Source organism: Melopsittacus undulatus, chromosome 3 (genome assembly GCF_012275295.1).
Source record: "Melopsittacus undulatus isolate bMelUnd1 chromosome 3, bMelUnd1.mat.Z, whole genome shotgun sequence".
Lineage (NCBI taxonomy): Eukaryota > Metazoa > Chordata > Aves > Psittaciformes > Psittaculidae > Melopsittacus > Melopsittacus undulatus.
The window spans coordinates 46,262,242-46,277,225 of record NC_047529.1 but is presented as its reverse complement, the minus strand read 5'-3'; the positions used below and the strand labels follow the sequence as shown (position 1 = coordinate 46,277,225).

General features: G+C 35.9%; 1 protein-coding gene across 1 annotated transcript in view; it reads right to left on the bottom strand.

Moving 5' to 3' along the window:
* Positions 1-3,455: 3,455 nt before the first annotated feature.
* The window catches only part of MEI4 (meiotic double-stranded break formation protein 4), a 78,461-nt gene continuing 66,932 nt past the window's right edge, over positions 3,456-14,984 (bottom strand). The window contains exon 5 of the mRNA XM_034060743.1: positions 3,456-3,707. Within this exon, the coding sequence (XP_033916634.1) occupies positions 3,456-3,707 (252 nt within the window). The remainder of the gene's footprint in view (positions 3,708-14,984) is intronic.

Below are 14,984 nucleotides of genomic sequence, written 5' to 3'. Positions count from 1 at the left end.
TGATCAAATAATTCCAAATTAAGTTCACAAAAATATCCTGACAAAGTTCACTTCAAAATCCCACTCACTGCTGTCATTAGTAGGCATGTAGAATTCTTTAGAAAGTAGAACAGTTACTGGAGCTGTACGAGAATAAAAATGTATTTTCCTTGTATCACTTTTTTTTCTATTCTGATAAAGAGAGACACTCTCCCATAAAATTCTTTCTAAAACAGATCAAGATAAGTGAAAAACACAGCCACCTGGGAAGCCAAGAATGTGGTAGGGTTAAAAATTACAAAATCACAGACTGCTATTAGGCCATTAACTAATAAGCTCTGCTAATTCAACAACAGAAATACATAATTCAACTATAGGTTTGTGTGTATATATGTATAAAAAGTCTGAACAATTTGCATTTGCAGAGGATTTTCCCAAATTCTCAAGTACATATATTAACAAAAAAAAAAAATCAGACAGACAAAAGAAACATCCTTGTACCATTAGTTCTAAAATTAAGGGTCACTCAGGTGAAACACTTCAGGGAGTGATGACAGGTCAGACCAAGTACTTTTTTTTAGTGTTTCCTGTTCTTCTGGCCTATGACATGATACACTTAGCACATGGGACTTTGCGATTGTTCTTTTGAGACACTGAATAGCCTCCACTGAGCAAAGACCATAGGTACTTTCTCTGGATATGAGAGTCCCCTCTGGAGGCCAGATATGTAAAAGCTGGATGTAGATATACCTGTTCAAAGTACTTTAAGACAGTTACAGCCCAAGTTGCAGGAAGGTTTCTTCAAACCAGGTTACAAATCCTCACCTGTAACAGCTATCTCCAGGGACTCGCTCAGTCACTCTATTTTATGTCAAAACTAAAGACAGTGATGTTTACTCGAGTTACATCTAACAATCACTGAACAAAAGCAGAGGATGAACTTAAATTTAGAATTTCCTGCTGCTACAAACAGGTAAGATATCACATGGGCAGGATGAAGTTCTCACTAAGATACCTAAATGCATGTTTGTGTCAGTGAGCTATGTATCTATGCTCATGCCATCATTACTGCTTGATTCAGTTGTCTAAACAGACACATTGAGTGATAGCGCCACTAAAGATGCTCCAAGGCACCTACATAAAGACAGAAAATGTGACACAAGACTTACGGAAGATCTGCAGGTCTTTGAGGTAGTAGCTGGAGACTGCTAGGGTACATTGTGTTTCATAACTTAAGACATTCCAACTACACAGAAGCATCTAAATCCACATATTGTGCATCTTGAGGTGAGTTTCATCTTAGTGAAAAATCTCTCTAAGAAACATAAGACAGCAATCTGTCTAATAACTATTCTGGCTGCAAAGGTTATTGCTCCCACAAAAGCTGAGGTATGCTCATTAATGTGGTTCAACCGCACTATTTAGTTTTGCACTGAAATGGGTAAGGAGAGCCCAGGTGACCAGTTAACAGCACTTTTACAGAGAGTCTAATGTGTGCCTAAATTGCTGCAATGGCATTACAAGGGGAATTCTCACTGTGCCCCAACACTTTCAAAGCTGCGTAACAAACCTTTTCAAATCCTTGTCAGAGTGAAAGTGCCATATAGTTACTCCATCTCTGGACACAAACACCCCTCTCTCTCTATGTTGTGAAAAAGGTGTCAAAAAACATGACTCATCAGCTGTTACTTCAAGATTTATCAAGGATGCATGTATTTCCCAAAATATCCATTGTTCTTTTATTGGCATAGAGACCTCACAGGTGGGAAAATGCTACAATCTATAAAGAAGAAAATATGTGTCCCTTTGTGCCTGAGTTGCTTTACTAATAACCAAAATATTTATTGCCAATAGATCAGCAAATATGCAGTAGTCTAGTGCTGAAACTGTTCTTTAGAACAGGAATATTGAAACTATGTATTTTGCTATTACACAGATTCCAGCATCCTCCTGTGTTTTGTGTCTTTACAAAATCTTTTTGAAAGAAGCTTTTTTAAAAAATTAAAATGAAAATTATTTTATCAATTAGATACCAGTTTCTTTTGTTTATTCCTTTCCTTGCTGTTTTTGGAATCATGCTTTCAGTGCTGCAGAGGGAGGTGGAAGAACTGATCTTCTACCTTAATGAAACAACCAAACAAAGAAGTAAAGCAGTAACAAAAAGGGCACAGTAGTTCCTGAGTGACTATCAAATTTACATACTTATTTATTTTCTTTAATTTGGCTAAACTTATCCAATTTTCTAATGTGACTATTCAGGAACACGTTTTGCAAATCAAACATTTCTGTTGAAAGAAAGTTTGCTAAAAGAAAGCATTAAACAAATGTTACATTAATATACCAAATACATTAATATACCAAATACAAAGTTTAAGAAACAGAACAGTGGCCCGTGTCTAAACAAATGTAAGAATCACTCTTTAGGGAGCCAATGCAAGATCAAAGTAGATGTTTTTTTAAATATTGATATATTTTACATATATAGAAACCAAGGGTTTATTATCTGAAATAAATGCATTCAAATTAACAAGATAAACTATTTACAGTATTTTTAAAAGTGGTGTTTCAGAGATATTTGCTGACACAAAAACTGAGCTGATGAAACAGGTGCAAAGAAAGGACAAGATCTAATGCTAAAAATGCTTGATATATTACAGCGAATATGCACTACTAACAAACATAAAGCTAAAATGTTGTTTTATCTATTAGACAAAAAATGCTGTTCATCAAGAACAGTTACCCGCTAAATTTATCACAGATGCTGGATCAGTTAAGGTATTGTTGAACTCATATTTTAAAGGCCTTCATGTTTAAGATGATTTTGTTTAAAATATGTTACTTCAGTTATTATGAGGAATATAATTTCAAATCAGATGCTACATAAATATACAAAGGGGATTTTCTCAATATTCATTAATTTTGAATAGAAAGGTTCAAAGTAATCATTAAAAGAGTTAAATTCATTCAGATTAGATCTTTGAAATCATTAATCAACTGTGAGTGAATTAGGCCTATGGTGCCTACATTTGTGCATACACAAGTAAAGCCAAGCAGTACACAATGAATGTAAGAAAGCTGTAAAACTGAGCACGAGATTTTATTTTGCTCAGGTAAGGAGTCTTTTGATTACATTAGAAACTAGACCTCTATACACCCTTTATGTCTTAACTTTAAAATTCATAGTGCTTATTTTAAACATCACTTGAAAGAACTTCCTTTGTTGCCATCTTTACTGTGTGTGCAAACAGCAACATATTGTTTTCCAATATGAGAAACTATTTATTCGAAGCAGCATCTGGATTATTACATTTTTTCTGTATTTAAAATTGGAAATAAATTGCATTATCTCTGAAACTGCTGGATAGCACAGCAGTTTAAAGTAAATGTTTTCCAATAATGACAATTTGCCTGTCTGGCTCAAAAATTTCCAATGCAATCCTGTAACAAATGCACTGTTAAAAAGTAGGTTGCTTGTTTTAATCAATTTGAATTTGAGCAGAGTTCAAAAGAACACTCACTCTCCATAAGAACAAAGAAAACAAAGGGAATTCATCTGAGAGATGAAGAATAATTTGATCAAGGTTCTCCAGAAATTTGATTTTTTCTTCACCATCATAATCTGTGCTTGAAATGTTACTTTCTTCTGTCTCATTTTGAAGAAGCTGTTCCAGAATCATACACAAAGGAAAAATATTCTCATACTGGGTAATATCATACATGGCCTGGATCTGGGAATAAAGAAAAAACAATAATAAGCACAGGTTGAAAACATTTCTGCAGCCCACCATTCAGATGACAGTTTAAGGAATAATGTTAAAGTGTGCGGTATATAATCAGAACAGCTATATGCTTAGTATAATTGCTTCTAAGAATTTTTTTCCTTTTTGTGATAAGAGCCAAACAATTATCTCTCCATCATACTACAAAATGAAAAGTCAACATAACTTCCTGTTCATGAGTCACAGAGGGTTTTCTCCACCTAATTATCCACAGGCTGTGACATACAGTAATGACACCACCACTACAACACCACCAAACACTTTGGTTTACACATACAATTAAAATTGGTGAATTTCAGCATCCTGATTAAAAAGCATTTTTCTTTTTACTCTCAAATTCAAGTGACACCTCTAGAAAGCAAATAAAAAGTCCAAATTTTCACACTCAGTAGAAAACACACAAGCCAGTACTATGTATCTGAGACAGATATCATAGAATAGCTAGGGTTGGAAAGGACCTTAAGATCATCCAGTTTCAACACCCCTGTCACAGGCAGGGACACCTCACACTAAACCATGTCACCTAAGGCTCTCTCCAACCTGGCCTTGAACACCATCAGGGATGGAGCATTCACAACCTCCCTGGGCAACCCATTCCAGTGGTTCACCACCCTAACAGGAAAGAATTTCTTCCTTATATCCAATCTGAACTTCCCCTGTTGAAGTTTTAACCCGTTACTCTTTATCCTGTCACTACAGTCCCTAATGAAGAGTCCATCCCCCGCATCCCTATAGCCCCCACTCAGATACTGGAAGGCTGCTATGAGGTCTCCACGCAGCCTTCTCTTCCCCAGGCTGAACAGACCCAACTTTCTCAGCCTGTCTTCATACAGGACGTGCTCCAGTTCCCTGATCAACCTCGTGTCCCTCCTCTGGATTTGTTCCAACAGTTCCATGCCCTTTTTATGCTGAGGATACCAGAACTGCACACAATACTGCAAGAGAGGTCTCATGAGAACAGAGTAGAGGGGCAGGATCACTTCTTTTGACCTGCTGGTCACGCTTCTTTTTATGCAGCTCAGGACACAGTTGGCTTTCTGGGCTGCAAGAGCACACTGAAGCTGGATCATGTTCATTTTCTCACTGACCAACACTCCGAAGTCCCTGTCTGCAGGGCTGCTCTGAATCTCTTCTCTGCCCACCCTGTAGCTGTGCCTGGGATTGCTCTGACCCAGGTGTAGGACCTTGCACTTGTCATGGTTAAACTTCATAAGGCTGGCATCAGCCCACCTCACAAGTGTGTCAAGTGTAAGTGTAAGAGTCAGTTTGTCAAAGAAGCTCACTGATCAAACCACAAAGTCATTAAAAGTCTTTATCTAATTAATATAAATTTACCTGTCTTGTATTTGGAACTGTAATTTCAAACTGAAGCTTTCAGAATATCTGCTGTATACAAAATATTAATCCATGGGGAGATGTCTGGAATGAAACTCTGTGTCCTCCTTAACAGCAAATCTACCAGTAATATGAGATTACCTTGTTCTGAAAAGGCTGCAGTTACAGTAGATAGATTATCAGAACTGAGAGGTAAAATCCTAGCTGCTAGAAAATTAACTATGTATTTTAGAAAATGGACAAACAACTGTTCAGGCCTGTGGTACAAAGGCACATGGCTCTAGGTAGGCTTCAACATGGGTCTATGACTTAGCATTGAATCATTTTACCCACGTAAGCCGCATCCTGGTAGACTTTCCAAAGTTTGAAATTTTTACATAATAGGTGTTTTCACAAATAATATGTTATTTTTTATTCCAGTGTAGAATCTAACAAAAAGAAGGAACCTTCCTCAGGTAAAGCTGCTACTATCTTCCCCTGCAGTAGATGGTGGCTCAGGGATTCCTTACTTTGTCCTTTGGAGCTAGGAGTTCTTAAATGCAAAATCTGTGTTGAAGGTGCCAAAGGTAATATCTTTCAGATAAACTGCCACCTCAGGGACACCACTAGGACACAACAGCAACCCTATTGCGAAGCCTCTAAGTAGCTAAGTCACTTTGCTTAGTTTTCAAGACATCTTGAAAATCAGCTTAATCGCTGAAAAATATTATTCCTAGCCTTGCATGCTCCAGTTCTCTCTAGAAGCTGGTAAGAAGAATTTGCAGTTCAAAAGCTGCTGTCAAGAATTTGATATTGACATTCATATTGCAACAGACAGCAAAAAATATAAAAAGAAAAATATTTTAAGTATTTTCATACTTTTGAAGTTCAATTAAATCAAATTATGTAATTAGGGAAAACCTTCTTCTAAAGCAGAGATAACAAGAGAGTCTTTCTCCAAACACCAAGCATCTGACTCTAAAACATCTATGTCTACACACTGACTATTCTGACTGTTAACTAATACTAGTGAAATAGATGTATTTATTTGCCTTATTAGACTAAATTACAGCTTTCTAAGTCAAGAAAATAACTAGTATTAGCAATTTCTTGAATTTCCAGGGAATAGATGCTTCTCAAGGCCTACAAAGGCTGCTCTTGAGACTTTCAGTATAGGAATCATCTTACCAAACACAGGCATCAATAGGCTGAGATAGCTCCTGATTCAGTCCACAGAGGTAAGCAGAGGGTGGGATTCAGTTGCTTGAATGTCAGTATCTAATGCCATTTTGGACTTCCAAGGGTATTCAAGGCATGTGCACAAGCAGAGCTTTACATCAGAGTCAGCAGCTCTAAGCTAGGAGTACCAGTTGGAAATCTGAGTTTTGGCAACCAAGTAGTTCTCAGGGACTTTCAGGATGTAATTCATCCCATTCTAAACTAGATCCTCTGATGTACCATGTCCTGAAACTCTTTACAGTGATAAAATATGATTGTGCCCAGAAAAATTACTATTTAGAACCTTAAAATTGCAGTTCTATGCTTTTAGTTCCTGTAATTTGGATATTGGAAGTACATTACAAGCAAAATCCTTTGATTCTAAAGTGTTTGCCTTGTAAACTCACTTAGATCTTCCTTTCACATGAGGAATCAATAGAAAGAATTTTAGAAAGGCAAATTATGTCACTTCACTTATCCCCATAACCTCAGGCTCTTCCAGGCAGTTAAGCAACTGTGTTACTTTCAGTGGGTCTTAAAAAGTGCAACTAATTGCAACTTCATAAACTATCTAATTGATTGTGGATAATAGAAACCACAAGCTAACTAATTATCTTTCCTCTGCAAATACTACTACACTAAAGGAAAATTATTTTAGTCACACAGAACTGACTTTGCAGAGACAGGGTAAGAAAGGAGGAAGTATTTTCTGAGGTAATTGCTTTTCAGGGGACAAATGCACTTTGAAATACTGTTTTATAAAACCAGGAAAAAAAACCCCAACAGTCTAGAACATTCTCTGACTCAAGGCTTATTAACTTTAGCAACCCAGTTATATAATCTGAACAAAACGTGTCTCCATTTCTTCTTTAGATGTTTTTTTGTAGTACTAATAGATCCAATTATTATCAGTGCAAATTTATGCCACACAATTTGTAGAGGCATACCTTTATTGTGACCTAATGGGGCAATCAGGTAACAGTCCTATTAATTTCATCAGTGTGTGTTAGTGGGTAGTGACATATGTACATGTACATACACACACAGCTAGTCCATCCAGAAAATTCAGAAGGTATATCTTCAAAGCAAACCTTATATATAGACGACAATTCCAAAATACCTAACACCAACATTAAATAACTTTATAACTAACCCCATTTTTCAGATAGGATTTTAATATAATCAGTCTTTTTACTGATCAGATGGGTATGCAATATGGATTTTGGACACTTTTTTTTTTTTTTTGAGATCAGTCCTTGCCAAATTTTCCTAAGTATTTGGAAATGTGTTTCTTTAGCAGTAAGATGCATTTTGCATGCACCTCAGTTTTGAATTTAACTTCTGAAATTGTACTCAATCCAAACAAACTTTAAAGTTACATAATTTAAAAAAATTGAACTATTACATAAGATTAAGCTTTACATAAGATGGAAGCAATAGGTGCAAGGACCTCCTGGATGGGTTTGATGATCTGCCAATCAGAATTCATATATTTATATCACCAAGTTCAGAATGCAGGAAGTGTCAAAGCTTTTGGCTGAAATTCATTCTCCAAGCCTTTCCTACATTACAGAGTGACCACCTGGAATAGCACACCTACTTACTACATAATCTGAGAGCTAGGAAGAAGTTCTCTAACCTGTCTTCTTTACAATGGCATCATAAAACCATGTACTAACATGTTAAAGGAAACTGCTAAAAAACGTAGGAAGCATTGACAGTCATAATGCTAAAAAGACATCTGTGTTCTAGGCCCCTGGGCCTTTATTATACTTTCTCTTTGCAAAGCAACAGATCAGATAGTCCTGGATTAAATTCCAAGCTACCACTCTCTTACTGCACTGATTTATTTCTATAGAATATATTAGCAACATTTTGGACAAAAAGTAGGTATTCGAAGGCACAGAATTAATTGAACTAACCTTCACAGAATGGCTGATGTAATTTCTGAAGGTTATTCAACCAGATTTAAAAAAAATCCCAAGTGTTATTCTAAGCTCAAAACCAGCACTTAGAATATTTTTGTTTTCATGGCTTAGTGGCTCATGCACATTTATATAATTTATTCAAGTGCCCTCAACAACAGCAATATAAAAAAAGGAGAATAAATATTAGCTTTGAAGAAATTCTGTACAAGTCTTAAGCCATTTACCAGCCGCAACTCATATTACTAGTGATGAAATCTCTTAGGGCTCGAATTTTCACATGCAGAAGACTGATGCTGCCTTCTGAGTATGCGCAGATAAGTTTTACTCCTTTTATATCTCAAAGGACTTACAGAACGAAGACAATACCTTATCAGTGCAAAAAAATATATATGAACAGAAGAAAAGTATGCTCATGGCAACTAGTGTTTGTTTCCATGCCACTATATAGGCTATGGACAAAGCACCAGCAACACCTGCATACTTTCTGGAATAAGAAAACAAGCTCAGGAAAACTTTTTGGTTTAGAATGCAATGTTGAAATGCTGAATTTTTTTGCAAAATTAAAACAATTAAAATTCATTGAGAAGCATTATTATGTTTGATTAAGGACAAAAACCTTTCCTCCTTTTCTATCCCTGTAATTTAGAAATATCTGTTTAGGCTTTTTTAGTCCCATGAAGATAGTAAGTTTAAACATATACTGCAAAAATTAATTATACACAACATAATGCTATATAAAATACTGGCATTACTAATACAATTTTTAATTTGACTGTAAAGATAAGTGTTTATACAGCTCTGCTGTTTAGAAAGGGATAAAATTGACACTTCTTGAAGGCGGTTATTATAGCAGAGAAGTGTTCTGCCCATATCTCTCCATACTATTCTAATACTTTTGTTTCCTAAAAATTTTTTCTTGCAAATTTTGTCACTTCAATTTCTTGGCAAACTTTTCCTATTCATCAGAGAAGTAACTTTTCGCTAGCAAGGTGCCTTTTCTATGTCCCAAGAAATTCTATTTCAAACTTCACTGAAATATCAAGTGTTAACAATTGGTATTTCTATTCTTTTACACGTATATTTTTCAGAAAAGCATAAAGGGCAGACTGAAATAAACAACAGGAACTGCTAAAGCCTAGTTAATATTTCCTCTCAACGGAAGAAGAGGCAGTAGGAACTGCGGTAGCACCAGCTGCTGTGATCACTTAGTTAAGGATGGAGGACAGAACAGAACCAAATCTGCCATTCAGCTATTTTCAGCAAAAATCCCCCTCAGCCTGTCCCCTGTGCTCACTATTTCTGTGCTCACTATGCCTCCATATAGGAGGGATGCTTCTCTGAAATTATTTTCTGTATTTTACCACTACAGTTGTCCTAAAAGGAATATAAAAACAAGTCCCTTAATAGAGACGTATTTGACATCATCACTTTTTAGGAAAAAAGTTTCTAAATCATTGTAATGAAAAGTAAGAAAGAAGTGACTGGCTGGAAACGCTATCAACAAGTGATAAGTATTTAGTAAATTTTTGTTTGCTAAGGCAATGCTGACAAACCTAAGCTTTCAGTAAAACCAACACTGTTTTACCCTACCCATTCCATCTGAGTAAGTGGTTATTGGAAATACATTTCAAGAATCACTGAATCACAGAATCACAGAATCCCAAGGGTTGGAAGGGACCTCAAAAGATCATCTACTCCAACCCCCCTGCAAGAGCAGGGTAACCTAGAATACATCACACAGGAACTTGTCCAGGCGGCCCTTGAATATCTCCAACGTAGGAGACTCCACAACCCCCCTGGGCAACCTGTTCCAGTGCTCTGTCACTCTCACAGTAAAGAAGTTCTTCCTGATGTTAACGTGGAACCTCCTATGCTCCAGTTTACACCCATTGCCCCTTGTCCTATCACTGGATATCACTGAAAAAAGCCTAGCTCCATCATCCTGACACCCACCCTTTACATATTTGTAAACACTGATGAGGTCACCCCTCAGTCTGCTCTTCTCCAAGCTAAAGAGACCCAGCTCCCTCAGCCTCTCCTCATAAGGGAGGTGTTCCATTCCCTTCATCATCTTTGTGGCTCTGCGCTGGACTCTTTCAAGCAATTCCCTGTCCTTCTTGAACTGAGAGGCCCAGAACTGGACGCAATATTCCAGATGTGGCCTCACCAAGGCAGAGTAGAGGGGGAGGAGAACCTCTCTTGCCCTATTAACCACACCCTTTCTAATGCACCCTAGGATTCCATTGGCCTTCTCTGCCACAAGGGCACATTGCTGGCTCATGGTCATCCTCCTATCCACCAGGACCCCCAGGTCCTTTGAACTGTTTTCTCAAGTTGCAATACATTCTCACTTTATAAACAAATAAGATTAATTCTCACATAGAATTCTGTTCTTGACCCTTTGTTTTTCCTTGGAGAAATCCCTACTTGGGCTACTCACTGTTGGTTCAAGTCCTGAACACAAGACAAACGTTTTTCAGAGTGTGGCATGTACGTTTGGGTAATAGGCATTTTACTTCAAAACAACAGAGCAAGTCTTTTAACTGGATGATCTATAAGCATGTAAGTAAGCTCTACATAGATAATTAAAATTTACAAAACCAACAACATCCGTGGAATAAGAAAGCACACAGCATGATAAAAGAGGTTATCTTTAATTGCTGTTCAGTTTTTAAATAACATGCTGATAGGTGTCTCTAAAATATTTTAAGACAGGCATGCATGAAAGACTTTACTAGAAATATTTGTTCTGATTTTAATAGTGTCATATTTGATTTAAAGATAATTACCTTTGCAAACAGCCACAACTGAGGATTCTGTTTTTAGTTGATTAGCATTTCTCTTTAATTGCTTTTTGTTTCATGATTTGAAATGTGTATTTCCCTAATATCCCCCACCAGTAATCATAATCATTATTAACCATGGCAATATTCACCTGCCAAGCAAATTCAAACTGATTTATACCCTTTTTCCATATCTAAAGCGAAATTCACATCACTTACAATCCCTTACTTAAATTTATACCCCCACCCCGAACTTTCAAAGTATTTTCATCTTTTACTCAATAAGCCACTAAGAAATCTCATTTAGAGAGAGAACAATCAAAAAACTGAAACCTTCTTGGGATAATGGAACTTTATAAATCTATTTTACTCCAATACAAGGCATAAATTTGACCTGTCACTTCTTTCATAGATGTCATTTTTAAAAAATTATTCTAGAATAAAAAAAGTCAATTCTTCACAAGCTGAAGCATAAAATATGTTTTTTGGGGGTTTTCTTGTTGGTTTTTTTTTCAGAAAAGAATCTGAAATAGACTGTGTATCTATCATAGTATGGGTCCTTCCAAAACAAATGGGCTATTTAAGCATATTTCTAATTAAAAAAGGACACACACACACAAAAAAGTTCTAGACCCAACAGTTGCATGCAAGTCACTACCAGGATGAAAAAAAATCCAATAAAAATAATTTAATGTGATTTCTCAGCTATGAACATTTCAGTATTAAAGAAAGGTTTTTCTTGCGGCTTTTCTCCTGTTGGAGGAGGAGGGATTGCCTCTATTCCTGTAAACTTATAGCAAAACAGAACTGTGGGAAAGCGGAGGAAAGAGGCTGGTCAACTCAACTATAAAGCAAAAAAACCCTGGTTTTAGCTCTCTCGGATGCATAGTTCCCTCTAAAAAGGAGCCTTAATACAATTTACATTGACTTCCAACTGCAGCGGGTCACAAAAAAGAATGGAAACAGATATTACTACCTGTTTTGTTCTGCCTCAGCTTCCACCCCATCTTGAAAGTCCCATTTCTCTGTCAGTGTTCTGTTTAGCTTTCAGGGAGCCAAACGATGGAAGACAGATGATTTAGATGTGGTTATGAATAAGATGCTAATTACAAGTGGAAACTGGGACAGTGACATTGACAAAGACGGAGAACTTAGCACATAAGCATCCAGATTTTATAACCAGAAGGTCAAGTGTTGTATCAAAGTTATTCTAACATATCAGAAAAAAGCCCCTAGAAAAGCAGAAAGAATACAAGCTGTCAACCCATCAGTATCCCCATTTAGTAGCTACTGCCCATTAGAAAAGCATAAAGTAGGACAGAAAAAAGTTCTCTTATTCTTTCTTGTTCTCAGCTGTTCTTAAATGTGGTAAGGAAGCTCCCCCAGAAAAGAAACCTTATGGTACTTTGATGGCAGCTGATGCTTGAATAGACCTTCCTAGAGAGAATCATAGAATAGTTAGGGTTGGAAAGGACCTTAAGATCATCTAGTTCCAACCCCCCTGCTATGGGCAGTTCACAGTCAGACTTGCCTGTCCTTCAAGATTTCCACTCAGTTCCTTGGTTAGCCTTATATATATATCACGCTTCTGCTTTTAGCAAAAAGGTGAGAGGTTACAAATTCATAACATCACTGTCTGAAGTGCAATTCTTTAACACAAGCAAGTGTAGGAATGCCATATGCAATAACCATATAATTAAAATAACAGATTTTTTTTCATAGACGTAAGAAATTATACTCTCATCCTACAGAAAATCTCATGAAGTTACAGCAGTGCTAATAATCTAATCAAGTCTTGAAAATAAACATCAAACATACAACATTTTTATAGGTAAAGAATGATACTAAGGTAATAAAATTAAGTTTTGAATAACAACAATATAAAAACCTCTATTAATTAAACTCATCAGAAAACAATGGATTGCTCAAAATACAGCTATATTAGTTTCAGAAGACTGATTGGTAGAAGTTTACATATCTTTAGAAAAGACACGGAAAATAAACAGACTTTGCTTTAGTGGCTCTAACACAGAGAATCCTGAGAGTAATGCAAGATGCACACTTATTTCATAATACTTAGTAATTGTTCATAATTCATTAGCTTTTGAAAAGGAGCTTTTAAACATGCTTTTCATGTCTTAAGACTTTTTTGTTTTTTTCTAAAAGCATGATAACCTTGCCTCACATTCAGCTTGACTTAGGAAAATCATCTCTTCAAATATTAGGGATGGAAAATATCAATTAAAACAAGTTGTCTGGCACTGTCAAGTCATTATCTGCTGCAGAAGAAAAGAGGATCACCATGAAAAACAAGACAAAACAAAATCCCTAATAAAAAGCAAGAGGAGTGATTCTAAGGCACTGCCCTGCGTAAGGAAAAAGACAAAGCTGGCTGGAACACAAGCCTGAGATTTGTAAGAGAAAAAGTGAAATCTCCTTTCTGAATGACTTCCATAGTATCATAGAATGGTTAGAGTTGGAAGGGACCTTAAAGATCATTCAATGAATCCAAAGTTTCTGTATACTTTTCATAAATAATAATAATAAAAAGGATAATGCTAAAGAAGCCAGATTTCCTTCTAATTAAGCAACTATTTTTCTGTTTTCACAGTTAGAGGCTGGATATTGTGTAACTGTTCAAGGATATATTCAACTAAATCAACCTTTGGGTTAGGAAGAAGTGTTTTACTTATCTACTAGCACTTCCTCTTGCTTTGGAAAAAAAAATCTTACAGTTTATTGTACAGAAAAAATCTTTAAGAAAATATTTATATTTCATACAATGTTTTCACAAAGTAGTTGCCAAAAATGGATGAATAATTCCCTTAGATATTATCATGAAACAAGACAACAAAATAATGATGTTTCAACAATCCTAGCATTTGCCTAAATCACCAGCTTTCCACTACAATTATGTCACCAAATCCCATAACCTCTCCCCCAGTTTTCAAAGAATACCATCAGTCTTCCAAATTTTAACTGGAAGGCTCAAGAGGTGCGGTAGGATATTGTAATTTCATGAAAATTAGGATACACAAGCAGCGCTACATTTTTATTTAATGTATTCAAAACTATGTGGAATATATATATGTAGAAAATAAATCTTGCATGGATTAACAGCATTTAACAACATGAAACTGATGTTGGTTATTCAGCTTAAGTATGTGCGAAATTAGAGAAGCAAAAATATTTAACTGAAAATCATACAATATCTACAATATCATGAAATCCTGAGTACACCAAAGTACATCTAAAAGTTTATGTACATGTCTAAATTTAGAAGCAATTGCTCCTTTGGCTAAAACATGACAAAACAGAAAATGGAATAGATTGCTTCCTACAATCTTTTTATTCTTTACAGCAACTGAGTGTAACTGTGAGCAAATATGGTTACTCTTTCAAATTTTAGTTTTCTATTAATTTTCCATCATAGTTTTGTGGAAAGCCCCAAACCAGTAGTTTTCCAGACATTCTCACAGTTTTAATGTGTGTTTCTTTTTTCTTTTCAAATGCTACAGCAGCTCAGTAGTGTTAAAAGACAGGTTTTTAAGAGCTTTGGAGCAGCAGTTTAGAACTTGTGAGTGTCACAGTGAAACTGGTGCTGGAAAGCAGTGATATGCAGTTCAAGATTGGCCCTCTAAAACTCAGCATGCCAGGAGTAACTCTAAAGAAAGTTACATTTAGAAAGATCCTTTTGAAACAGGAAATCTGCTGCAGCTTATGTGGAAATTGCAGCATTCTGACAGAACAGAAGCAAGCAAAATAAACTTGAAGGGGATTAAACTATAAATTGACTGTCAGAAACCAATTAGTTTTTCTTTCAATTTTTGAAGCAGAAAGGAATGTAGAAAAATATACAGGAAGGATTATGCATAGGAAATGCTTAAAATTTAAAATTCTAAAAGTTATTATATCATCTGAAACAGATCATGGAAGAATTACTGAAGAAAGATCTGTGGTCTGAGCATCATCATCAATATTGG